Source organism: Pan troglodytes, chromosome 23 (assembly GCF_028858775.2).
Source record: "Pan troglodytes isolate AG18354 chromosome 23, NHGRI_mPanTro3-v2.0_pri, whole genome shotgun sequence".
Taxonomy (NCBI): Eukaryota; Metazoa; Chordata; class Mammalia; order Primates; family Hominidae; genus Pan; species Pan troglodytes.
In genome coordinates, this window is record NC_086016.1 from 26,438,872 (window position 1) to 26,466,245 (window position 27,374).

Consider the following 27,374-nt stretch of genomic DNA (forward strand, 5'->3'; position numbering starts at 1 on the left):
AACTGATAGACAAGACCAGTTCAAGTTGCTCCCCTGAATTTTCCTTGACCTAGCTTAGCCCAGAGCAACCTCTGCCTAATGTGAACTTGATGTAGAGCTGTTCTTCTCATTGGTCATTTTGCACAAGGGCAACATTAGTTATCTTCTATCCTCTGTGTCTCTTGTCTTTTCCAAGTAACCTGAGGTCAGTAGCTGCTTAAATTTCTTGTATGTCTCTGGAGAAAGTGTTTGTGCAAGTAGAGAAAGCAGTAGGCTTTGAGAGGCTAGAACTGTGTCTGAAGGGTCTTTTCATTCATGTTTGGTGACTGACTGAAAAATGACTTGTTGGTGGGAAATTGAAGTGTATGTTAGAAGAGGGACCACAGCTTAGGAAGAGCTGATTTTTGATCTTCATCAAAATGAGGCTTCAGTGGCGAATACTAACAGCCAATCCTCCTTGTAAATTCTGTTGATTTCCTTCTTATTGTGTAAGGAGTTTAGCCTTCTGTTGGCAGTTGTGTTGTGACAAGCAGCAGAGAGGGGGTGGCTCTGGGACACTGGGGTCACTTCAGAGGAAGGGAAGTTGATTGTTTTCTCAGGGCCCCTTCTCTCACATTTATTCTTTCCAGGGCCTCTGCAGCAGGACTGTGCTGAAGCCCATTTCCTACACGTAGCACCATTTATTTAAAACACACACTACATATACACAACAGACCAAATGCAAAGGAAAAAAGGGGAAAAAGGCTGCTGAAGACCAGAGTCACTAAAAGTTCAGGCTAAGAATAGACAAGGAACTCTGAGAGCTGCTCAGCTATGTGACCTCCTGCAGGGGCTTGGCAAGAAGCCCAATTCAGCTTTGTTTTTTCTGTGCTTTTACAAAGAAAGAGCACTAGCTTGGGAGTCAGGAGACCTAGGTACCAGACTTTGCTTTGCCAGTGCCTCTTTCTGTGGCCTTGGGTAAGTTTTTCCCCTCTCTGGGCCTCAGTTTCCCATTTGCAAAATAAAAGTGTTTAAGACTAGTTTCCAAGATTTTCCAATTCTAATGCTGAGAGGATACAGAGGAAAACAGAAAGAATGCTGGCTGAGGAACCAGGAGACTTGCCTTCTTGTCCCAGCTCTGCCACTGACCTGACCTCTTTGGGCCTCTGCTTCCTCATCTATAAAATAAGGTGCTATATTCATTCATCCAGTCCTTCAACGAATATTTCTTGAGCACCTACTATGTGCCAGGCTTGGTGCTGGAGATACGATGATAAGTCAAGCCAGACAGTCTATGTTCTCATGGAATTTCTAGTCTATTGGGGGTGGAAGGGAGGAGGAGAAGATGAACTGTAATCAAACAATCACATAAATGAAGGTGTAATTAATGCCAGGGTAAGAAAAACAGGGAAGGGTCACACTTGGTTCTCAGCAACTGAGGGATAGCCACAATGTCCACCAATTCCAATGTTCTGTGACCTAGTATGTAGCTCTGCGGGGAGGTGCAGAGAAGCCTTTGGAATAACTCATATCTAAAATCATAGGGTTTTTTTGTTTGTTTGTTCGTTTGTTTTCAGAACGGCACAGCTCAATTAATCCAAGCAACCAACAACCATCTATTGGGGACCTTCTAGCAGGAATCAGTCACCTACCTCTGGCCTCTCTGGTGCTTTACACTAGTGGGCAGAATGGACTCATAAATGGACACAGCTATAAAATGCCTCACATCATTCTCTGATGGCTAATTATATGTTTCAAATACTAATGTGTCTAAGAATTAGGTGAGAATTGGATGTGGTAGGACAATCAGAGAAATTTTCTCACAAGTAGAAATTGAGATAGGCTCTGAAGGCTTGCTGCATAGTTTCAGATAAACAGAAACAATAATATCAGGGCGCAGTGGGCCCATTCCCTCCTACTAGACAGTACAGGTGCATGGGACATACGAGAGATATCTGGCCGGGTGTGGTGGCTCACACCTGTAATCCCAGCACTTTGGGAGGCCGAGGCAGGTGGATCACGAGGTCAGGAGATCAAGACCATCCTGGCTAACACGGTGAAACCCCGTCTCTACTAAAAATACAAAAAATTAGCCAGGCATGGTGGCAGGCACCTATAGTCCCAGCTACTTGGGAGGCTGAGGCAGGAGAATGGTGTGAACCCAGGAGGCAGAGCTTGCAGTGAGCCGAGATAGCGCCACTGCACTCCAGCCTGGGCTACAGAGCGAGACTCCGTCTCAAAAAAAAAAAAAAAAAAAAGAGATGTCTCAAGTAAGAGACTCCTAAATTTCATTTTGGGGCAGGAGAGATTCAAACCCTACTTGTTTTGTCAAAGAGCAAAAGACCTCTTCTGTGACCTACTGTAAATCCCGTCCCTTGGATTAGGAGGCCTGCTACTGACGGGATTCCTAACTTGGGGTAGCCATCTCACCTCAATGAATCTGTTATCCTGTAAAATGAAGGGGTTAGATGATACCCAAAATCCCTTATAACACCCAGAAAGATGGCTAAAACTTCATTCTTTGTAAGAATTTTTATTACTTTATAATAAAACTGATGGTTGCTACTATGGAGTATGAGCTGTGCGATCTTAGGCAAATTACTAAGTTTTCAAAACCTGTTATACTTTCTTTTTAAAATTCATTTTAATTTTTAAATATTTTATTTTCTTTTATATTTTTGAAACAGGGTCTTGCTCTATTGCCCAGGCTGGAGTGCAATGGCACAATCACAGCTCACTGCAGCCTTAAACTCCTGGGCTCAAGCAATCCCCTCACCTCGGCCTCCCAAGTAGCTGGGACTACAGGCATGTGCCACCAAGCCTGGATAATATAAAAAATTTTTTTTGCAGCAATGAGGTCTTGTTATGTTGCCTAGGCTTGCTATGTTGCTAGGGTTAAAATGGCCAATTTTATGTTATATATATATTTAAACCATAATCTTTAAAAGTAATATACCAAAAGTAATTCACTCATATAAAGTGAATTATACACTTTAAATTAGTGAATTATATGGTTTGTGAATTACACCTCAGTAAGAGGATATTCTCCATCCCAACCTAAACTTCTGTCCCCTCCTCAGAGGCAACTATTTGTTTCTTAGCTTTCTTTCTAGAAAGATTCTAGGCATAAACAAGTACATCTTAAAATCTATCATACTTTTTCTTTTCATACAAATGAAAGGAAGTGATATATCATTTTATACTCTGCTTTTTTTTACTTAATATCTCTTAGGTTTTTGTGTATCAGCACATGCAGATTTACTGCATTCTTTTTTTTTTTTTTTTTTTTTTTTGAGACGGAGTTTCGCTCTGTCACCCAGGCTGGAGTGCAGTGGCACGATATCGACTCACTGCAAGCTCCGCCTCCCGGGTTCACGCCATTCTCCTGCCTCAGCCTCCCGAGTAGCTGGGACTACAGGCACCCACCACCACGCTCGGCTAATTTTTTGTATTTTTAGTAGAGACGGGCTTCACCATGTTAGCCAGGATGGTCTCGATCTCCTGACCTCGTGATCCGTCCGCCTCAGCCTCCCAAAGTGCTGGGATTACAGGCGTGAGCCACCGCGCCCAGCCTCGATTTACTGCATTCTTTTCCGCTTCTACATAGAAGCCCACTGGAGGGACCTATCACACTTTATTTAATGAGTTATCTTATTGATGAATATCTTGTTTCTAGTCTTTTTTTTTTTTTTTTTTTTTTTTGAGAAAGGGTCTCGCTGTATCACCCAGGCTGGACTGCAGTGGCATGATAATGGTTCACTGCAGCCTCCAACTCCCAGGGCTCAAGCAATCCTTTTGCCTCAGCCCCTAAAGTAGCTTGAACCACAGACAGGTGCCACTATGTTTGGTTATTTATATATTTGGTAGAGATGGACTCTCACTATGTTGCCCAGGCTGGTCTTGAGCTCCTGAGCTCAAGTGATCCTCCTGCCTTGGCGTCCCAAAGTGCTGGGATTATAGGCACGAGCCACCATGCCTGGTACCCATGGTTTTAGGCAGACACATGAATACATCATCTATAGGATAAATTCCTAGTTCTGGTGTTGCAGGGTCCAAAGGTTAGCACATGTTAAGTATTACTATTGCCAAAATGACTTCCTTAGAATCTATACCAATTTACACTCCTACCAAGAATTCATTCACTCACTTTTTTCATTCAACCAATATTGAGTACCTATCATGAACCATGCACAATTCTAGGTCCTGGGGACACAGCAAATGAACAATAACAACAGGAATAAAAAGATTAAAATCCATTCCCTAATGGAGCTTACACTCTCACAGAAGGAGAGGGCAAACCAAAAAGTAAAATATGTAACATCTTAGGTGGTAATAAATGCTATGGTTGGCCGGGCGCAGTGGCTCACGCCTGTAATCCCAGCACTTTGGGAGGCTGAAATGGGCGGATCACGAGGTCAGGAGATCGGGACCATCCTGGCTAACACGGTGAAGCCCCGTCTCTACTAAAAATACAAAAAAATTAGCCAGCTGTGGTGGTGGGTGCCTGTAGTCCCAGCTACTCAGGAGGCTGAGGCAGGAGAATGGCATGAACCCAGGAGGCAGAGCTTGCAGTGAGCTTGCGTTGGGCGACAGAGCGAGACTCCGTCTCAAAAAAAAAAAAAAATGCTATGGCTAAAATAAGGCAGAGAAAGGAGTGCTGGCCATGGGTAAGGGCTGGTAATTTAAACGGGATGGTTAGGGTATAAAAATTCTAAGCCTCAGCTTCCTTATCTGTGAAGCAGGACAATAATAGTACCTATGCTGGCCAGGGGCTGTGGCTCATGCCTGTAATCACCGCACTTTGGGAGACTGAGGCAAGCGGATCGTTTGAGGCCAGGAGTTCAAGACCAGCCTGGCCAACATGGTGAAACCCCATCTCCACTAAAAATACAAAAATTAGCCGGGCATGGTGGTGCATGCCTGTAATCCCAGCTACTTGGGAGGCTGAGGCAGGGAAATTGCTTGAACCCAGAGGCAGAGGATGCAGTGAGCCAAGACAGCACTACTGCACTCCAGCCTGGGTGACAGAGCAAGATTCCATAAAAAAAAAAGTACCTATGCCATAGGATTGTTGAAGGAATTCAATGATACTATATCTGGTATACAGTAAAAATTTCCTAAATGAAAGCTATTCTTATTATAAACAACTTTACAGCTAAGGAAAGTGTGGCCCAGGGATGAACAATTTGCCTGTGGTCTCAGGGAAAATTAGTGGTTGGGTAAGAGCTAAAACCAGGCCTCCTGACCCTCCATGCAGTACACTTCCAAATATATCAAGGGACCAAAAGCATTAAGATGCCATCCTACTGGGGCTGCTAACGGGCAACGTGGTTTTAGCTTCAAGAGTGCTCTGAGAATGTGATTTTCAACATGCAAAAGAGGGGAAGGGAGATGAGAGAGTACACAAGGTTCATTAAGGAGAAGCAGGCCAACTTCACTCAGGCCTAAGGCTGAGCCTGCTGGGGTTTGCTCACAAGACATTCAGATCCAGGATAGTGTTCTCAGCCAAAGGCAACAAGCGTTCTGGCTGCTGCTGGCCCATCTGCTCTGATGAGACTCTCCCAAACCCTGGACTCCCATTGGTTTCATTCCAAGGAATCTCCTGGAGGAAAAATAAGCAGCAGTTAAGTCACAGCTGTAGAAATAATAAGATCTGGAGGGGCACTTATATCTGTTTGGCCGAGTTAGATTTTCAAGCAGGCCAAGTATGTGGTGATGGTGGTCTCTCAACTCTCTCTGTGCCTTTTCCTCACCCCATGGCACCTCCTCTCCCTGTCCACAGCCAGATACTATTTCCCTAGGCCTTCTGCCTACCCAGAGCCCTTTCCTTGTGTGGGTTCTATCCTTCCTTTTGCCCTATCCTTTCTTCAGTGAGCGTTTCATTCCCTCCATTCCTCCTAATCCCTACTTCGGAAATACATATTTTTTAAAAGGTGACACTTACTGGCTTAACAGTGTCACTATGGAACAGGATTCAGGGAAGTCAGTGTTCTGGGCTTGACCTCTGTTAATGTGTAGGTCCCTATATGACCTTGGGAAAACCAATTACCTTTTCTGGGCTTCAATTTCTTCATCTAAAAAATGTATTTCGGCTGGGCGCAGTGGCTCATGCCTGTAATCCCAGCACTTTGGGAGGCCAAGGTGGGTGGATCACCTGAGGTCAGGAGTTCAAGACCTGGCCAACATGGTGAAACCCCATCTCTACTAAAAATACAAAAACTAGCCAGGCGTGGTGGCTCACATCTGTAGTCCCAGCTACTCGGGAGGCTGAGGCAAGAGAATCGCTTGAACTTGGGAGGCGGAGGTTGCAGTGAGCCAAGATCGCGCCATTGTACTCAAGCCTGGGCAACACAATGAGACTCGGTCTCAAAAAAAAAAAAAAAAAAAAAAAAGTATATCATGGCTGGGCATGGTGGCTCACGGCTGTAATCCCAGCTGTTTCGGAAGCCAAGGTGGAAGGATCCCTTGAGGCCAAGAGTTCAAGACCACCCTGGTCAACATAGCAAGACCCTGTCTCTACAAAAAAGAAAAAAAATTAGGCATGGTGGTTGTGCGTTTGTAGTCCCACCTACTCAAGAGGCTGAGGTGAGAAACTTGCTTGAGCCTAGGAGTTTAAGGTTTCAATGAGCTATGATTGTGCCCACGGCACTCTAACCTGGGCAACAGAGGGAGACCCTGTCTCAAAAAAAAATTTTTTTTAAGACATATATCATGGCATTTCAAGTACCACAGTGTAGATTTTTCTGCAAAGGGCAGATCCCAATGATCCACCTGAAGACAAAAAGGTATACAGAGAAGTAGGAGGGCCAAAGGGAGAAACATTCAGAGTGGAGGTGCCAAGGCCACTAAAATGCTATTAAAAGGGGTATAATAAAAACCAGTATTTGTTGAATGGCATCCAGTATCCAGTCCTGGGGCAGCCATAAGGAAATTCATACCTGGGCGAGAGATTTAGGTTTAAAATCAATTCTTGTATTGGGTAGACCTCAATGCAGGGGAAATTCCAGACCAGCTTTGGACTATGGCAACTCTACTCTTAAGAAGAGGAACATAAGAAAGAAAAGGTACTTTGTCCCAGATCACTAGCCCCTCAGTTACTTGAACATCATGGTGTAGATCTGGCTGTGAGATTTCTCTGCAAGGCTAGAAAGAGGAAGATTGAGAAACATTCAAACAGATTGATAAAAAGGGTTCTTGAACTCAAATTTGAGGAAGTGACCTAAGATTTCAAAAGATGTTAGAATTATAAGCAAATTATGTGGCTGTTTCCACTTCTGTTTAATCTGTGGACAATTACATTAACAGATGGAGCTTCTGCTGGGGCAATCTGAGAAAACTTAAAAAAAAATCTCAGTGACTATCACTAATGTATACTATCTTTCAAGCTGGCATCCATGATCTTATTTTTTATTTTATTTTTTGAGATGGAATTTCGCTCTTGTTGCCCAGGCTGGAGTGCAATGGCGCAATCTCGGCTCACTGCAACATCCGCCTCCCGGGTTCAGTGATTCTCCTGCCTCAGCCTCCTGAGTAGCTGGGATTACAGGCATGCGCCACCATGCCCGGCTAATTTTGTATTCTCAATAGAGACGGCGTTTCTGCCATGTTGGCCAGGCTGGTCTCGAACTCCCAACCACATGTGATCCACCCATCTCGGCCTCCCAAACTGCTGGGATTACAGACATGAGCCAGCACGCCCGGCCATCATCCATAATCTTAATTTCATCCACAGAGAAAGGTAGAGAGCAGCAAGGGGAATTGAGACATGAGATTCTGAACTCTGAAATAATCTATGATAGTCACTACATCATTGTTCCTGCCTGGAAAAACAATCCAGACCCCAAACTTTTCTTCTTTGATGCCCTGCAGTGGGGTTGACAATAAACTCTCACAGACTTGAGCCTTGTGGCATCATCAGTACAGCAGAAACAGTTGCAGACATTTTGGGTGAAAAATCAACCAAGCCTGCTTAAATCCCTCTGCCTGCTGGGACAAAAATATGGTCAGACTTCCAGAGTCAGCAGTGCATCCTAGCAGAGAAACACTGAAGGAGAGATGGCACTGTTTTCACGGAGTCTTCAGTGACTTTCCACTGAGCTGTGGGAAAATCTGACAGTTGACTGTAGTTGAGTCATAACCCAGAGGTCCTGACCACTCAGATATTTGAAGATTCCTTTCATTCCTTTCCCAAACGGGGAACCTGGCAAACTCCAATTGGTTAATTCCATTTACCTCCTGTTCCTTGCAACTATATGTAGGTATAGAGTAGTGTGCTCTCAGCGGTAGCAAAAGGGTATCAGAATAACAGCATATACACTTTGTAATTATAATAGCTTATATTTATCTCCTACTTACTGTGTGTTGGGCACTTTCTATAGATTTTTTTTCATTGAATCTTTAAAACTGTTCGCAGTATATTTACTATTATTATCCCCAGTCTACAGATGAAGAAACTGAGGCTCAGAGAGGCTAATAACTTGCCCACAGTCACATACCTTTGGTGTGAGTTGCTGAGGTTTAACCTAAACATTCTAACTCCAGAGTTTGTGCTCTAGCCACTATGTTATACTGTAGCCAAACACCAGCATGGATATCCCAAGCTCAAAGGCACTTCAAATACCACAAATCAATCAATTTTCCAGCTGAGAAAACAGGCCTAGGGAGATTATAGGAATTACCTAGTGATAGAGTCAGGGTTCCAGGCAGATCTCTTCACTCCAGAGTTCTACACTCTCTCCACTGCATCAGAATACTTCAGGTTCGTAGACAAGCATGTGGTGCACACTTGTAGTCCCCGCTATGATCGCGCCACTGCACTCCCGCCTGGGTGACAGAGTGAAATCCTATCTCTAAAAAAAATAATAAAATAGAAAAAGAATGCTTTGGGTGCTCTCCATCATCTTGAGAATCTAGAGCTTTTCTATATCTTATCCCTTATTCTTTAGGGAATGGAACTTAATTTTATGTAAACATAAAATATTTTCACATAGTTTTTCTACAATATACTGATTTCCCAATCCTTCCCCCCTCAACTTTTTTACATAGACTTTTTTTTGAAATGGCATCTTACTCTGTCATCCAGGCTGAAGTGCATGGCTCAATTTCAGCTCACTGCAACCTCCACCTCCAGGGCTCAGGTGATCCTCCACTACAGCCTTCTGAGTAGCTGGGGCTATAGGCACACACCACCATGCCCAGCTAATTTTGTGTTTTTCTGTAGGATGGAGTTTCACCATGTGGTCCAGGGTGGTCTCAAACTCCTAGGCTCAAGCATTCCACCTGCCTCGGCCTCCCAAAGTGCTGGAATTACAAGCATGAACCACTGTGTCCGGCCTATGTAGACTTTTAAAGGGCATTCTAAGTTCACAGCAAAAGTGAGTGGAACACATAGAGCTATCCCACAGACCCCCTGCCTCCACACACAGCCTCCCCTGCTACCAACATCCAGCACCAGAGTGGTGCATTTGTTACAACTAGTGAACCAACACTGACACGTCATTATCACCCGAAGTCCATATGTTTGGATTAGGGTTCACTCTTGGTGTTGTATATTCTATGGGTTTTAGCAAATGTATAATGACATGTATCTATCATTATGGTATCATATAGTTTCGCTGCCCTAAAAATCCCATCTGGTCTATTTATTCATCTTTTCCTCCTAAAGCCCCTGACACCCAGTGATCATTTTACTATCTCCATAGTTTTGTCTTTTCCAGAATTACATATAGTTGGGATCATATAATATACAGCCTTTCAAATTATTTCATTTAATAATAAGCATTTAAGGTTCTTCCATGTCTTTTCATGGATTGATAGCTTGTTCCTTTTCAGCACTGAATAATATTGCATTATATGGATGTACCATACAGTTTATTTACTCATTTATCTACAGAAGGACATATTGGTTGCTTCCAAGTTTTAGCAACTGTGAATAATGCTGCCATAAACACTCATGTGCAGGTTTCTGTGTAGACATAAGTTTTCAACTCCTCTGACTAAATACAAAAGGACAATTGCTAGACCATATGGCAAGAGTAGGTTTAATTTTATACAAAACTGTCAAACTCTCCCAAAGTAGCTGTACTGTTTTGACTCCCACCAGCAATGAATGGGAGTTCCTGTTGCTCCACATCCTCATCACCATTCGGTGTTGTCAATGTTTTAGATTCTAATAGGTGTACGGTAGGATCTCGTTGTTTTAATTTGTAATTCCCTAATGATGCATGATTTTAAGCATTTTTTCCTATGCTTATTTGCCATCTTCTCTGGTGGGTGTCCATTCAAATTTTTTGCCCATTTTTTTTTAAGAGATGGGGTCTCACTATGCTGCCCAGGCTAGTCTCAAACTCCCAGCCTCAAGTGATCCTCCCACCTCAGCTCCCCCAAGTGCTGGAATTACAAGTGTGAGCACAAGACTGGTCACCCTTTTTTTTTTTTTTTTTTTTTTTTTGAGACGGAGTCTTGCTCTGTCGCCCAGGCTGGAGTGCAGTGGCGTATCTCAGCTCACTGCAACCTCCACCTCTAGGGTTCAAGTGATTCTCCTGCCTCAGCCTCCCAAGTAGCTGGGATTACAGGTGTGTGCCACCACACCCAGCTAATATTTTTGCATTTTTAGTATAGATGGGGTTTCACTATGTTGGCCAGCTGGTCTCAAACTCCTGGACTCAAGCAATCCACCTGCCTCAGCCTCCCAAAGTGCTGGGATTACAGGCGTGAGACACCATACCCAGCCTTCAGCCCTTCAGCTATGATTTCTTTTTCTTTTTTTTTGAGACAGAGTCTCACTCTGTCGCCCAGGCTAGAGTGCAGTGGTGCGATCTCAGCTCACTGCAACCTCCGCCTCCCATGTTCAAGCGATTCTTCTGCCCCAGCCTCCTGAGTAGCTGGGATTACAGACAAGTGCCACCATGCCCAGCTAATTTTTTGTATCTTTAGTAGAGACGGGGTTTCACCATGTTGGCCAGGCTGGTCTCGAACTCCTGACCTCGTGATCCACTTGCCTTGGCCTCGCAAAGTGCTGGGATTACAGGTGTGAGCCACTGTGCCTGGCCCCAGCTATGATTTCTAGTAGTCAATTATTGAGTGTTTCCTGATCTCTGCATAATGCCCTCCTCTACCCCTCCCTCTTAGGAAATGACCAGCTAAGGCTCCAGTATGCTTCCTCAGTTCTCACTTCTAGGGAGGCTTTCCATCTCTACGTCTTACCTGTGTAGTTTATTCTTTATATCCTGCCTCCTGTCATGGGGACAGTGTCCCTATTCCTCTCATGCAGTTTGTCCACAGTGACCTTGGCCCCACTAACCTTTCCAGCCTCTTCTGTATCCAGACCAACTTCACTTTCTTTAGTGAAGGATTAGAGATGGATAAGAGCCTGGAAATGGCCACGTGTAGTGGAAAGGGTTTAGTCTTAGTCAAACAATTCTTGACTCCTCTGGGCAAGTTAGTTAACCATGCTGAGTCTCATGCCCAATGGATAGGACACCCCTGCTTATAAGGTGATAATGAAGATTAAACACAAAATCATGTAAAGGGGTTAGCCCATATCCTAGAACGCTACAGATACTGATTTCTCTCTCTCTTCTGGCCTTTTTCCCACTTCTCACAAGAAATCTTCAAGAAAGCTTCATTTTTAAAAAGCCCAGGCCAGGCGCAGTGGCTCACACCTGTAATCCCAGCACTTTGCGAGACCAAGGCAAGTGGATCACGAGGTTAGGAGTTCGAGACCAGCCTGGCCAACATGGTGAAACCCCGTCTCTACTAAAGATACAAAAAATTAGCTGGGCATGGTGGCACTTGTCTGTAATCCCAGCTACTCAGGAGGCTGGGGCAGAAGAATCGCCTGAACCTGGGAGGCGGAGGTTGCAGTGAGCTGAGATCGCACCACTGCACTCTAGCCTGGGCGACAGAGTGAGACTCTGTCTCAAAAAAAAAGAAAAAGAAATCATAGCTGAAGGGCTGAAGGCTGGGTATGGTGTCTCACGCCTGTAATCCCAGCACTTTGGGAGGCTGAGGCAGGTGGATTGCTTGAGTCCAGGAGTTTGAGACCAGCTGGCCAACATAGTGAAACCCCATCTATACTAAAAATGCAAAAATATTAGCTGGGTGTGGTGGCACACACCTGTAATCCCAGCTACTTGGGAGGCTGAGGCAGGAGAATCACTTGAACCCTAGAGGTGGAGGTTGCAGTGAGCTGAGATACGCCACTGCACTCCAGCCTGGGTGACAGAGCAAGACACCGTCTCAAAAAAAAAAAAAAAAGGCCCTATTTCATCTTCAAAGACCCTTTCTTGCCCCCTATTCAATTCATTCTGATCACTATTTATTGAGCCAGGGACCACCTTTTCAATACTCTCTCAAACGCTGAATTCAACACATAATGGCAAATTGGTCTCACTGCAGCATTAATATTGCTGGACACTGACACTGGGGGCCTGCTGATTCCTGCATCTCCTCTAACTTCTCTGAACATTTCTGTCTCAGGTACTTTATACTTCTCATCTTTCCACATCCTGATCTCTTCTATTCCCATGGCTTCAACAACCACTATTTGCTAAAATTTCCAGTTTTTTCTCTCTCTAGTCCAAATTCCAATCCTTAGGCCCCAGACCTGAATTTCCAGCCATTCACAGGGATCTCCTTCTGGAGGTCCCAGGGGCATCTTAATCTCCAAACTGGCTTTTTCTCCTCATGGCTCTTATTTCCTAAATGGCTTATATTATTAAACCAATACTCAGACAAGAGGCCAGAATCATCCTGAACATCCTTGTCTTCTACACCTCATATTCTATGTTGGAGCCATCACAATCCCTTTGATTTTCATTTCCACAGTGCCTCTTGAATCCATCCTCACTCTATTTCTAGGGCTTTAGTTCAGTCCTTTATCATGTCTCACCTCAGATATTGCTGCAGACTGGGAGCCCTTATTGCCAGGCACTCACCCTGCTCATACTCTGCTTAGAGCCCAGATTTATGTAATTAATAGATCTGAGAATATTAATCATCTGCTATAAAGTCTTCCATAGCACTAAGTGAAATACTAAATACTAGTATCTTTAGCTCGCATTAGGATGGAGGTGCCTCAACACTATTAAAGACCTTGTCTTATTAATTATTATATCCCATGGCATAATATTGTACATTAAATATTCATTAAGAAATGCTTATTAAATTAATGAATAAAAGCCCAGAACTATGCCATGTATAGTAGGGCATATGAAAGAAATATAGGATGGTCCCTGTCCTCTAGGAGCTTACACTGTTACTGGAGAGACAAGATAAAAACAAGAAACTGGGCCAGGCACAGTGGCTCATGCCTGTAATCCCAGCACTTTGGGAGGCTGAGGTGGGCAGATCACTTGAGTCCAGGAGCTCGAGACTAGCCTGGGCAACATAGCGAAACCTGTCTCTACTAGAAATACAAAAATTAGCCAGGCGTGGTGGCACACGCCTGTAGTCCCAGCTACTTGGGAGGTTGAGGAGGAAAAATGGCTTGAGCCCAGGAGACAGAGGTTGCAGGGAGCCGAGACAGCATCACTGCACTCCAGCTTAGACGACAGAATGAGACCCTATCTCCAAAAAAAAAATAAGGAAAAAAGGAGTTTGCCTAAAATAAGAAAGCATTTTTTTTTTTTTTTTTTTTTTTTTTTTGAGACAGAGTCTAGCTCTGTCACCCAGGCTGGAGTGCAGTGGCATGATCTTGGCTCACTGCAAGCTCCGCCTCCCGGGTTCACGCTATTCTCCTGCCTCAGCCTCCTGAGTAGCTGGGACTACAGGCACCTGCCACCATGCCCTGCTAATTTTTTGTATTTTTAGTAGAGATGGGGTTTCACCATGTTAGCCAGGATAGTCTCGATCTCCTGACCTCATGATCCACCCACCTCGGCCTCCCAAAGTGCTGGGATTTCAGGCATGAGCCACTGCGCCCAGCCAGAAAGCAGTAACTTTTTTTGAGTGCTATAATAACACCAAAGTGGCCAGGTGCGGTGGCTCATGCTTGTAATCCCAGCATTTTGGGAGGCCTAGGCAGGCGATCACTTGAGGTCAGGAATTCAAGACCAGCCTGGCCAACATGGTGAAACACCATCTCTACTAAAAATACAAAAAATTAGCTGGGCCTGGTGGCACACGCCTGTAATCCCAGCTACTCAGGAGGCTGAGGTAGGAGAATTGCTTGAACCTGGGGGGCAGAGGTTGCAGTGAGCTGAGATGATGCCATTGCACTCCAGCTTGGGCAACAGAGCAAGACTTTGTCTCAAAAAAAAAAAAAAAAAAAGTGAACATATACAAAAGCTATAATAGAAAAACTACCTTTTGATACACATATATACATACTCTTTTAATGAAGCAATCCTTTGAGAAAGATATTATTATCCCCACTTCACAGACAAAGAAACTTTGGCACAGAGCCATTAAAGAACTTGTTTGAAGTGACACAGCTACATGCAAGACCCTGTACTAAGCACTACTGACACAGATTAATAAAATAGTTCATGCTTTCAAATATCTCAAAATCGAATCAAAAATTCTGAAACTAAATGATTCTCTCATAAACAATTACCTATACATCAATGTTGGGTATTGTAATAAATATACACATAAGATGGGAGTGTTATTTTAGGAATATTAAGCTTAAACTATTACGCTGAAAAGGCTCTACTAGAAGACAAACACACTGAAATAGGAGAAATTAGCTTCCTAGCTAATACAGCTTCTTTGCTAATACAATGACGCAGGCAAGATCCAGGCAGGCAGGTGATGATGGTGGATGCAGTAAGACTGGAGAAGGGGCAGGATGCAAGACAGTTCACAAACAGGAATGACAGTAAAAGTTTAATGTAAGAACAAAGAATCAGGCTTAAGTTTTTAAGTCTTGGAAACTCAAGGATATTAGCAAAGACAAAGATACATTTATTTTAAGGTATGGTATACTGAGCTGAAGACTGCTTTGCTCTGAGAGAATATAATATAATATAGATTCAGAAATGAGACTTTACAAATCATTAGCAACCAGGCTTGAGTTGTATCTAAAGAAAGAATTTAAAAATATTTCAATTAGGCTCTGTGTCAGTGGGATGGCCTCTACATGTTTTCTTTGGTTTTATTTTCTCCTCACTCTCCACTGGTCTCTATTATCAATTCTGTTTGCAGCACCTTTTCCACGGAAATGAAGTGTGATTATAAAGTAACAATGCTGAAGTTTAAGCATACAAGAATTTATCCAAAACTGATTCCAAAAATGTTGTTTTTGCTTTAACACTTTTCTGGAACTTCTGTGTTGGAGTTGCTTTCAGAGTCCATCTACAATCCCAACAAGGAAGCCAATTATTTCACAGTCATACTTTATTTGTGAACACCTCTAACCTGATCATCCATTAACTTAGCTCAGAGTTAATTTCTGTTTTTTCAAAAGTAAAATCTACCCTCGAAAAAAAAAAAAAAAACAGATTTCTTGAGTAACCAACACTAAGGTTATTCCAGGGGTTGTGCTCCTTAGGCAACTTCATGAGAGGCTTTCCTGTAGGGGAGACATGGAGAATTAACATGTCTGAGCCCTTACTGAGAGCTGGGCATTGGACTGCTAATTATTTCCCAGACCTGCTTTTCATGTAACCCTTGAAGCAACCATTCAAGCAAGTACTGTCATCTCATGATAAAGAATAAAAGAAAGTTCAAAAAAGTAACTTATATAACTAATACATAGCAGAGTTAGAACTTTAAAAACACAATTTTGCTACTGTACCATGCTGCTTCTAATAAAATAAGAACACCGCTTCCCAATGAACAGAAAAATGATCAGTTAAACAGTATCATTACTATATAATCCTATATTATATGCCTATAGCTTTAATACTCTTTTAACATCATTTGGTTCCCTGCCACTTTCTGTACTGATTAACTCAGGAAAATACTGAGAGAAATATGAGCAACCAGCCATGAGAGTCTGTCAGAGATTTTGAGTTAAGTCTATCTGATAGAAACAGAATGTAAGAAACAGAAATGTCTTTGGAGCATCAGGCTTGACTCTCTCTGATTATACTAGAATAATATGGGTTAAGTACATTATAATCCAGGTCAACAAGCAAATAGTATTTCCTTTCCCTTATACACCTTCAAATGGAGGCTACTGTATATTTACCACCAGGGCTTTATTCATGCACTCTTAGTTGAACACAGATAATACGTTTTACTTATTCCTCCTTTGAATTCTACTCATTTACCACTGGAACACTATCCACATTTATATATAGCAGACTCAAACTATCTTAAACTGAATTGGAAGACTGCAGGCTTGAATTATTTAAAAGAAAAACATTTCCACTTGTCCTGCCAAGTACTTGATCAATGCTCACTTAAGTGATGTAATCATCTCCTCTCATTTTGTAAGCTCTATTCTCTCTCTTCAGGTGACTAAGCAGTCTGCAATCTTCCTTCCTTTAATTGAATAATTTTCAGGCTTGTGTCTTATCCTTCCGGTTTTTACAAATTCATGCAATCATTTTCTCCTGTGACTACAGTAAAGGGTTTTATGGCTACGGTCCTTTCGTTAGCACACATGTCTCTAGAACTCTCTAGATCTGCTATACATACACTGTCTCAACACAGACTTTCATCTACTCTTATGTTCCAGATAGACTAGCTACTCTGCAATGGCTATCTTTTTCTGCTTGTGGTCTTGCTTTTCCTTCTTTTTGATTGACCTTCCTATGCCTTCCACACATCCCTCTGGCTCAGGTATTTTTTTTCTCCTAACTCAGATATTTTTATTCTCCATACCTCTCAGATATTTTTTTTCTCCTACCTCTCTGGACCTGCACGGTACTTTTGGTAATGTTATCACCTACTATTGTAAACACAGCTACTGTTTATCCCACCTCTGGACCTCCACGGTACTTTTGGTAATGTTATCACTTACTATTGTAAACATAGCTACTCTTTATCCCACCTCTGGACTTGCATGGTACTTTTGGTAATGTTATCACCTAATATTGTAAACATAGCTACTGTTTATTAAGCACTAGCCATGTGCTGTGTTTGGAGCCTTATGTATGTAACACAAACTATCCAGCTTTTCCTCCTACCCCTCACAATGCACTTTCCAGCCCCTATAAAGTCTGTCACTTACAGGCCTGGCACAGTGCCCAGCACATAGCAGGTGCTCAAGAAATGGAAGGTATTATTATCATAATTATGAGAAGAAGCACCATATGACTTATTCATGTTTGACCCCAATGTCTGGTTCGTTTAATATTTGTTTACAAAACTAGGCAACGGGCTGGGCACGGTGGCTTACGCACTTTGGGAGACCAAGGCGGGCAAATCATTTGAGATCAGGAGCTCAAGACCAGCCTGGCAAACATAGTGAAACCCTGTCTCTACTAAAAATACGGAAATTATCTGGGTGTGGTGGCACATGCCTGTAATCCCAGCTACTTGGGAGGCTGAGGCAGGAGAATTGCTGGAACCTGGGAGGCGGGGGTTGCAGTGAGCCGAGATCGCGCCACTGCACTCCAGCCTAGGCGACAAGAGTGAGACTCCGTCTCAAAACAAAAACAAAAACAAAACAAAACACATCTAAGCAATTAAGAGAATAAATGTTGAATGGTTGTGAGCCATCTGTAAGACAAACTGTGCAGCTTGCCATGGACTACTGAAACTAACTCTTTCCAGAGTCTGGACAGGACAAGTACATAGTGGGGCTGCGCTGCCCAGATGCATGGCCTGGAAGTCTGGCAAGAAGCTCTTTTTGGCTAGTGACTGCAGAGGCTGAGTATAGAAAAGGGCCTTCAGTGTGTTGCTCCAACACAGGCCAGTATCAGTTTGGCTCCCTAGGTGCAGAATGTGTGGTCAGACCAACTCACTGGGATCAGAGAGAAACATGAAACTGTAAGAGAGGATTCGGATGATGAAGGAATTCCTGATTCTTAGAACTGAAGGCTGTAACTGTTGCACTCACACAGGCACAAAGGTGGGGCTCTGGGGCTCTGGGATTTGGCAATGGCAGTCTAGGAAATAGTCTATGTTAGTCTGGCAAGATGTAGCAGGATATGCCAGTCACAGTGGTATGCTCCTGTAGTCCCAGCTACTCGGGAGGCTGAGGTGGGAGAACAGCTAGAGTCCCAGCGTTTGAGACCAGCCTGGGTAACATAGCAAGAACCCATTTCAAAACAAACAAACCAAAAAACAACTCACAGAAAAGAGGTAGCAGGACACAAAATTCAGATTCCAGATTCAAGTCTTTGGCAATGCTAAGTTTAAAAGGGGGCTGTGCACTGAGATATCAGAAAGAGACTTGAGTTTAAGGAAACAAGAGATTCAAGATTAGAGCACAAAAGGGTTTTTTTTGTTTTGTTTTGTTTTTTTGAGACAGGTTCTCACTCTGTCACCCAGGCTGGAGTGCAGTGGCACAATCATGGCTCACTGCAGCCTCTACCTCCCGAGCTCAAGTTATCCTCCCACCTTAGCCCCCCAGGTAGCTGGGACTATAGGCACATGTCATGATGTCCAGCTGATTTTTTTTTTTTAAAGATGGGGTCTCATTATGTTGCCCAGGCTGGTCTCAAACTCCTGGGCTCAAGAGATCCTCCCACTTTGGCCTCCCAAAGTGCTGGAATTACAGGTGTGAATCACCACGCCCAGCCACCAAAAGGTTTAATGCCCTAAACTAGTTATTAGATTTGGGACATTAATTCGGGCAGGGCTAGCAGCAAGCAAGGTTGAGATCTGAAGTAGGACTCAGATTCTAGGAGTGAGGGCAGAACTAGTCTAGTGTTTAAGGTGGGGCTGAACTTGCCAGTGGTTGAGTTTGTTGCTGGGGCAGAGAACCTGGTAAGTTATTACAATACTGTAAGCCCTCCACAATGAATCATTAGTATACCTTATAGCTTCTCAGAGTACACAATCTACCTAGCTTCAGTATAAAGTATTTTAAGATGCCAATTATCTGCAGATGGTGAAGTACAGAACATAAGTCTGTTTGGCCTAACTTAACAAATACATAATTCTTTCTATACACTTGTTTCGCCCCGGGCTGTGTACCTACTTGACCTCTTAACCCCCATCGATTTTTGTCCCCTTACGATTCTCCAGATACAACCACTTGCAATTTGAAATTGCTCTTTGCAACCATGAGGTAGTTGTTTCATCCCCAGATTCTGGGACTAGAACTCTTTTCACCATTAGGTTCCAGAAACTAGGGTCCAAATACTCTTGCAATAAAGTGTTTCCTTTAAACCAAATCCAACCAAACATACTTTTAAAAAAGTTAATAATAAAATCTTCCCATCATCTGGCTCTTCAGTAAACTCACAGTTACTGACTTTTACTTCATCAAATACCAGGCTGTCTTTATCGTTCTTTGGCTTATTTATGCTTCTTTGGATTTGACATCCCTAAGGTTTTCTTGGTTCATGTTACAGCAATATACAGAAATCACAGACTGTAATTCAACTATCCATCTGATGATTGACTATCTTCTACAACACTCCCACCAAGTGGTCATCTGGACCGTACCTGAACACCCTGAATGAGAACTCATCACTTGCAGAGACTGCCTATTTCATTTTTTTTTTATATCACCTAATGAAAATAACTGTATTGGCCTGAAATATCCTCCCTAAGTTTCTTGAGACAGAGTCTTGCTCTGTAGCCCAGGCTGGAGCGCAGTGGCACGATCTCAGCCCACTGCTACTCACTGCTACCTGTGCCTCCCGGGTCCTGGCTCAAGCAATTCTCCCGCCTCAGCCTCCCAAGTAGCTGGGATTACAGGCACATGACAACATGCCCAGCTAATTTTTGTATTTTTAGTAGTGACGGGGTTTCACTATGTTGGCCAGGTTGGTCTTGAACTCCTGACCTCATGATCTACCCGCCTCGGCCTCCCAAAGTGCTGGGATTACAGGCGTGAGCTACCACGCCTGGCCTCCTCCCTTAGTTTCTATCCATTGACTCCAGCTCCTCTCCTTAGGGACATGTGGAACAAATAAAAACCTCTTATATGTGGCCCCTTCAGAAATCTGAATGAAGTGACAATATTCTTCCTGAGTTTGTTTGCCTTGTTTTGCTAAATATATGTTCCAAGTGCCTTTAACATTTTGTTGTTGTTGTTGCTGTTAGAGCTCTCTTTTCTGCATATTCAAGATGATCTATATGTCGTGTAGCTATCCCAGAGCGAGATTAATTTCAGGTGTGCTCTGGTCAGCACAGAACAGAATGAGATAGTCATCTTCCTTGTGTTCTGCACACTATACTTCTCATAATGCAATCTAAGATTATATCAGCTTTTTTTGGCAGCCACACACTGTTGACTCATATTGAGCTTCTAGTCAACTCAATACCCCTAATTCAGCCACACATACTGCTGCTAGGCCCAATGCATACTTCTGCAATTGTTTTAGCGGAGAGGAGGTGGTAAAGAGAAAGGTTTATTTATCACATTGATACTTCATGAAATTTGGGGCCCAAAAATTCAACCTGGGATTTTGCATTCCTGTCATACATAAGCCTATGCTTAGTTTGCTATCCTAAATGATTAGACAAACTAGTGATGAGTCATGGACTGGAGTTCAGCTTAGGCTAGTCAGCTTTGCTTTGTTTCATGGTCTCATGCAGCCTTCTCAAAATTACCGATCTTTCAAATGTATGCTATTTATCCCGAGAAGAACTGGTGGAAAGACTATAAATGATTCAATGCAAAGCCATTATCACCACTGAAAAAAACAACGCAAAGATAAGTATCCAGTACATTAAAGATGGTATATTTATAATTTGCCATGGAAGAATTACATCTAAACACCTTCTCCTTGATTAAAAATAGCATCTATAGAGATAATGCTGTATAGATTTTCAAAGATATTTCAACTTAGCTTATTCCATTCCTTCAAGAAAGTGGGGAAGGTATCATTATCCTCATTTCTAGTTCAGTTCAGTCCTTATTGTACCCATGGTATTCCAACACAAGTGAGACCCAGCCCACGTGATTAAGGCACTCATATCCAGGGTGTTCTCATTTCTAGTCCAGTTCAGTCCTTATGGGACCCATGGTATTTCCACACAAGTGAGACCCAGTCCGTGTGATTAAGGCACTCATATCCAGGGCATTCTCCTGTAAGTGTCAGGCAACATCTGCTCTGCTTGCCCTTGCCATCTGGATTTTAAAAAGGATCTCATACTCCATTAATCATAAAATCATAGAATCTATGAGAATTAGTCTAATATCTTTGAAGATTAGGAAGAGGTATCAAATAATGCACCTAAAGCTGCAGTTACCTAATAGTAAAACCAGGATTAGAACATATTTATATTCTAACCAGTATTCAGACCAATCTTCTTTCTCTTACACTACCATTTCTCAAGATACAAGTAGGTAACTGTCTGTTATCTACAGCAAGGACATTTCTGAAAATGGGATCTGAGACACACATTCTCTGCAACTCAAGAATGTTATGGCTAAGGATCCCACCAAACTCCTAATCCAAGGGAATATGGGCCAGGAAGCTAATCAGAGAGGGATGAACCATGAGATGCTGAACCAGCGACTTCCCAGTAAACAGATTTGTGCTATATGAAGCAGCTCCCCCAATATCTACCATTGTTAGAGCCACTCGAGGATTTAGACTACTTGTGTTCTAGATAACCAGGCTGCAGAGACAGCTAGAAGTCATGTTGAAAGGAAATAATTATAAATCTGCTACAGCCAAAGGTGGTCTTTTTCAAAAGCAGGCTAAATAAGCCGCTGAGTTAATATAGCTAAAGTAACCCGGTAAGTGACTATGATTGCATCAGTGCACTCCAGCCTGGGCAACAAATTGAGACCTTGTCTCTAAATATTTATCAATACTGATATGGTGTTCAATTTGATTCAACAATCATTTATTGAGTGCCAGTTATATGCAAATCACTGTAGACTCAAAGACATGCCATTCCTTTATCCTTAAGAAACAACAGATTCAGGTTGGACATGGTAGCTCATGCCTATAATGCCTATAATCCCAGCACTTTGGGAGGCCAAGGCAGGAGGACTGCTTGAGCCTTGGAGTTCAAGACGAGCCTGAGCAACATAATGAGACCCTGTCTCCAAAAAAAAAAAAAAAAAAAAGGGCATGGTGGCTCGTGCCCGTGGTCTACTTGGGAGGCTGAGCTGCAAGGACCGCATGAACCCAGGAGGTTGAGGCTACAGTGAGCCATGATTGTGCCAATGCATTCCAGCTTGGGCGACAGAGTGAGAGACCCCACCTCTAAAAATAAATAATAATAATGACAATAATGTTTATTTCAAAATAGCCACAAAGAAGTGATAAATATTTGAGGTGATGGATATGCTAATTGGCCTGATTTGATCATTCTGCAATGTATACATGTATCAAAACATCACATTGTGCCCCATAAATATATACAATTATTATTTGTCAATTAAAAATAAAATTTTAAAAACACTTTAGAGGTTTAATATGAATAAAGAAGGTTTACTATGAGTAAAGCAGAGCTGGTCATGAGAGGAGAAGAAACCCACAACAAAAACAAGGGACAAAAAGGAGGCTGCTAAAATGGGGGCCATAAAACCTTATTTGTCACAATTTTGGCTGGGTTGGCCTTGCTCTGCTGCAAAATCCATTTTTGGTAAGTTTGGGTGGGCTACTCCAAGACTTTTTCATGTGAGACACTTAAGTCTACATAAGGATAAAAACAATAAAAAATGCTAGTGAAAAAAGAATTGTGACTTCTGGGCTAAGGAATGCAATGTAGGGACAAATTAACCCAGAAATTGGGTTTTAGAATGTTGCTTAGAAATTGGATCACCTCAGATCTTTTTTCCCTTGACTATAAGTAAAATACTGGCTCTTACAGTTTCTTTCCAGTAAATACCATGTTTAACTTGGAAATCTGACAAATACTAAAAACCCTATCCCCCTTACCTCACAGTATTATTGGATGATCAAATGTGACAAGATGATGCAAAAGCCTTTTGTGTGTTGTAAAGTGCTAAATGAGGGCATAAACAGCCCCTCTGGGTCATAGGAGAAGACTGGTGGGATCTCCATGTCATGGCCCTTATTAGAATTGTTCACCATTGATCATCATAACATTTTAGTCCTTCAAATGTAAATGAGTAAAAATAGTACCTTACTATATGATCCAGCAATTCCACTGCTGGGTATATACACAAAAGAAAGGAAATCAGTGTATCTAAGGGATATCTGCACTCACATCCCATGTTTGTTGCAGCACTGTTCACAATTGCCAAGATTTGGAAGCAACCTAAATGTCCATCAACAGATGAATGGATAAAGAAAATGTGGTACACATACACAATGGAGTACTATTCAGCCATAAAAAGGAATGAGATCCTGTCATTTGCAACGACATGGATGGAGCTGGAGGTCATTAAGTGAAATAAGCCAGGCACAGAAAGACAAACCACATGTTCTCACTTATTTGTGGGAGCTAAAAATTAAAACAACTGAACTCATGCAGATGGAGAGTAGAAGGATGGTTGCCAGAGGCTGGGAAGGGTAGTTGAGGATGGGGGGAAAAGTGCAGATGGTTAATAGGTACAAAAAGTAGTTAGAAAGAATGAGTAAGATCTAGTGTTTGATAGCAGAACAGGGTGACTATAGTCAATAATTTAATTGTACATTTAAAAATAACTATGAGTATAATTGGATTGTTTGTAACACAAAGAATAAATGCTTGAGGGGATGGATACCCCACTTACCATGATGTGATTATTACACACTGCATGTCTGTATCAAAGCATCTCATGCACCCCACAAATATATATACCTATGTCCTCACAAAAATTAAAAATAAAAAAATTTAATTACCTATACACATTACTTTTAAAAAAGTACTTTAAATACCTTCCCTAAGGATTGAAATAAACACACATTGTGAATTTAAAAGTAATACCTAAAAACAGACACTAATACTTTTTTTTGAGAGGGAGTCTCGCCCAGGCTAGAGTGCAGTGGTGCAATATCAGCTCACTGCAAGCTCCATCTCCTGGGTTCATGCCATTCTCCTGTCTCAGCCTCCTGAGTAGCTGGGACTACAGGCACCCGCCACCACGCCCAGCTAATTTTTTGTATTTTTTAGTAGAGACGGGGTTTCACTGTACTAGCGAGGATGGTCTCGATCTCCTGACCTCGTGATCCACCCGCCTCGGCCTCCCAAAGTGCTGGGATTACAGGCATGAGCCACCGCTCCCAGCCCCACTAATACATTTTTAAAAATAAGCTCCTTCTGCAGAACCAGCTTCTATAATGAAACTGTTTTCTCACAAATAAGCATATAGAGGAATTTATACATGGCTAGATTGTTAGAATCATATTTTATTAGAATTAGGACAAGACTTACCTCATCTCTATAGACTGTTTCACCAGTTCCCTCCCCTCCCCAGTCTTTTTGTTTTGTTTTGTTTTGTTTGAGACGGAGTCTTGCTCTGTTGCCCAGGCTGGACTGCAGTGGCACGATCTCAGCTAACTGCAACGTCTACCTCCCAGGCTCAAGTGATCCTCCTGCCTGAGCCTCCCAGTAGCTGGAATTACAGGCACGCACCACCATCCCCAGCTAATTTTTGTATTTTTAGTAGAAAATGGGGTTTTGCCATGTTGGCCAGGCTGGTCTCCAACTCCTGACCTCAAGTGATCCACTCACCTCGGCCTCCCAAAGTGCTGGGATTACAGGCCTGAGCCACCGTGCCTGGCCCCTATCTTTTTTATAACAGGAAAACTGAGGTTAAAGTAGAACCCAGACTAAACTGCAGGTTTTCTGACTCCTGTTCTAAGTCTCTTTTCTTCTATAATTTTTTAAAAAAATATTTCAAACATAAAGAAAAGTATTGGTAATAATAAGCACCCAGATTTTTTAAATGTTAATATTGTCATATGTCTCAGATCTCTTAAAAAGAATTAAAACATTATCTATCAACAGATAATTCCCATTCTTCTATTTCATTCCCCTATCTCCCTCTCCAGAGGTATCCATCATGTTGAAGTTGTGTGTATTCTGTCCTTCCTGCCCATGTTTGTATACACTTACCAAATTATGGGTTATATATCCTTAAACCACACCATGTTGCCAGAGAAAGAGTTGTTCTTCAAAACAAGGAAGAATCCCTCACTCTAGTATGCTTCATGCAGTTATAACCTTTTGGGTTGGTGGGATATTTCAGAAAGAAACTAGGGCAAAGCCTTAAGTCTTTTTAAATGATTTCCACAGAGCCGGGCGCAGTGGCTCACGCTTGTAATCCCCACACTTTGGGAGGCTGAGGTGGGCAGATCACCTAAGCTCAGGAGTTTCAGACCAGCCTGGACAACATGGTAAAACCCCATCTCTACTAAAAATACAAAAATTAGGCAGGCGTGGTGGCGTGTGCCTGTAATCCCAGCTACTCTGGAGGCTGAGGCACAAGAATCACTTGAACCCAGAAGGTGGAGGTTTCAGTGAGCTGAGATTGCTCCACTGCACTCCAGCCTGGGTGACAGAGGGAGACTCCAACTCAAAAAAAAAAAGCAAAAAACAAAATGATTACCACAGAAAGAGCTAGTGAAGTGTCTTGCTATCATTCAGAGTAAAAAGTAAATTGGGCAAATATAAACATTTTTAATACAACTTTTTAAATCCTAAGTTTTATTTATGAAACACTGGTTTACAATGAACAAGTACGAATGACCTGTCACTGAACAATAGGGAAAGATGAACTAAACAATTTAACTAGTAATAATAGCTTCTACTACTGCTTCGAGGTCCAGCTCAGTGTTATCACCTTAATAAATTTGTCCATGATCCCAGAGTTGATTCCTTCAATAATCATTTATTGAGTGCTAAAGTCCTCTGGGTACAAAAGTAGATCCGGTCCATTTTCTGAGGACAGCACAGAAATAACTACACAATACTGTTTAATAAATGTAACAAGAGAACTATCTATGAAGGCCTGGGGGAGCCTAACTTTTTCTGGGACAATTGGAGAAGTCTTTACAGAAGTGATGTTTCAACTGCATGGTGGAGGATGAGAAGGCGGTCACAAAATGAAGGATGAAAGGTGATTCCAGGTAGGGATACACTGAATGAGAGGGTACAAAGGATGGTAAGATACTAGTTTTAGAAAGACAACTAAGGATAGACATTGGAGGTGGAGAGACAAGTTAGAAGACTGGCAACAATTCAAGCAAAAGATGACAGGAGGCAGACATGAGGAGGGAGGAGGAAGGATATGAACAAAATCCAGGAGATAAATTTAGCAGAACTTGATGCCTGATTGTATTGAGGAAAGAAAGAACATGGAGGAGTTGCAGATGACTCTCAAAAACTTGGCAAATCAGTGGGTGGTGAGGCCATTACTGAAATCGGGAATACAGTGCAGAAGATAAGAGGCTGGGCGCGGTGGCTCATGCCTGTAATCCCAGCACTTCAGGAGGCTGAGGCAGGCGGATCACCTGAGGTCAGGAGTTCAAGACCAGACTGACCAACATGGTGAAACCCCATCTCTACTAAAAATACAAAAAATTGGCTGGGTGTGGTGACACACGCCTGTAATCCCAGCTACTCGGGAGGCTGAGGCAGGAGAATCGCTTGAACCTGGGAGGCGGAGGTTGCAGTGAGCCAAAATCGCACCATTGCACTGCAGCCTGGGCAACAAAAGCGAAACTCTGTAAAAACAACAACAACAAAAGAAGAAGATAAGAGCCTGCTTGAGAAAGGAGGTGAAAGTTCATTCAGTTTGAAGCATTTTGAGTTGGCTTTGAAGCCTCTTCCATGAGACCTCCAACAATTTCTCTAAGCCAGAAATCACCTCTTTGCACTCCATAGTATCTTTTTCATCTCAAATTATTTCAATCTGCTGTATTTACAAGTTTGTCTTTCCTTTTTTTTTTTTTTTTTTTGAGACGGACTTTTGCTCTTGTTGCCCAGGCTGGAGTACAATGGCACGATCTCAGCTCGCTGCAACCTCCGCCTCCCCTCCTGGGTTCAAGCGATTCTCCTGCCTCAGCCTCCCGAGTAGCTGGGATTACAGGCATGCGCCACCATGCCCGGCAAATTTTTGTATTTTTAGTAGAGACGGGGTTTCACCATGTTGGTCAGGCTGGTCTCGAACTCCTGACTACAGGTGATCTGCCCGCCTCGGCCTCCCAAAGTGCTGGGATTACAGGTGTGAGCCAACGTGCCCAGCCATCTTTACTTTAAATCACAAAGAAAAGGTACTAGGTCTTATCTGTCTTTATATGGCTCTCTTAGCAGTGCCTTACACATAGAAAGTCCTCAGAGTTTGCACTCTTGAGAAGGCAGCTCCATCAGATACTAGAAACTGTCAGCTAACATTTATCAAAACAAGGAACAAAGCTTGTGAATTAGCAGCTGAAACAAAATACCTGAAGTATAATATTTTTAATGTTAGTAGCTGATTCTAGATATAAATTAGC

At 42.5% G+C, this 27,374-nt stretch overlaps 1 protein-coding gene across 5 annotated transcripts in view; it reads right to left on the reverse strand.

Annotated features, from left to right (window-relative positions):
- The window catches only part of LOC104003709 (uncharacterized), a 65,563-nt gene that overhangs the window by 37,151 nt on the left and 1,038 nt on the right, over window positions 1-27,374 (reverse strand). For 3 of the 5 annotated variants that reach the window (XR_002941242.3, XR_008541645.2, XR_008541643.2), the window contains exon 2: window positions 8,637-8,807. Coding sequence is in view for 2 of the 5 variants with exons in the window: in XM_016939818.4 (XP_016795307.1) it covers window positions 5,433-5,500 (68 nt within the window). In the remaining 3 variants the exon portion in view is untranslated. Of the gene's footprint in view, window positions 1-5,432; window positions 5,561-8,636; window positions 8,808-27,374 lie in introns of those variants that run through there. The other 2 variants (XM_016939818.4, XM_063808400.1) reach the window with 2 other exon arrangements.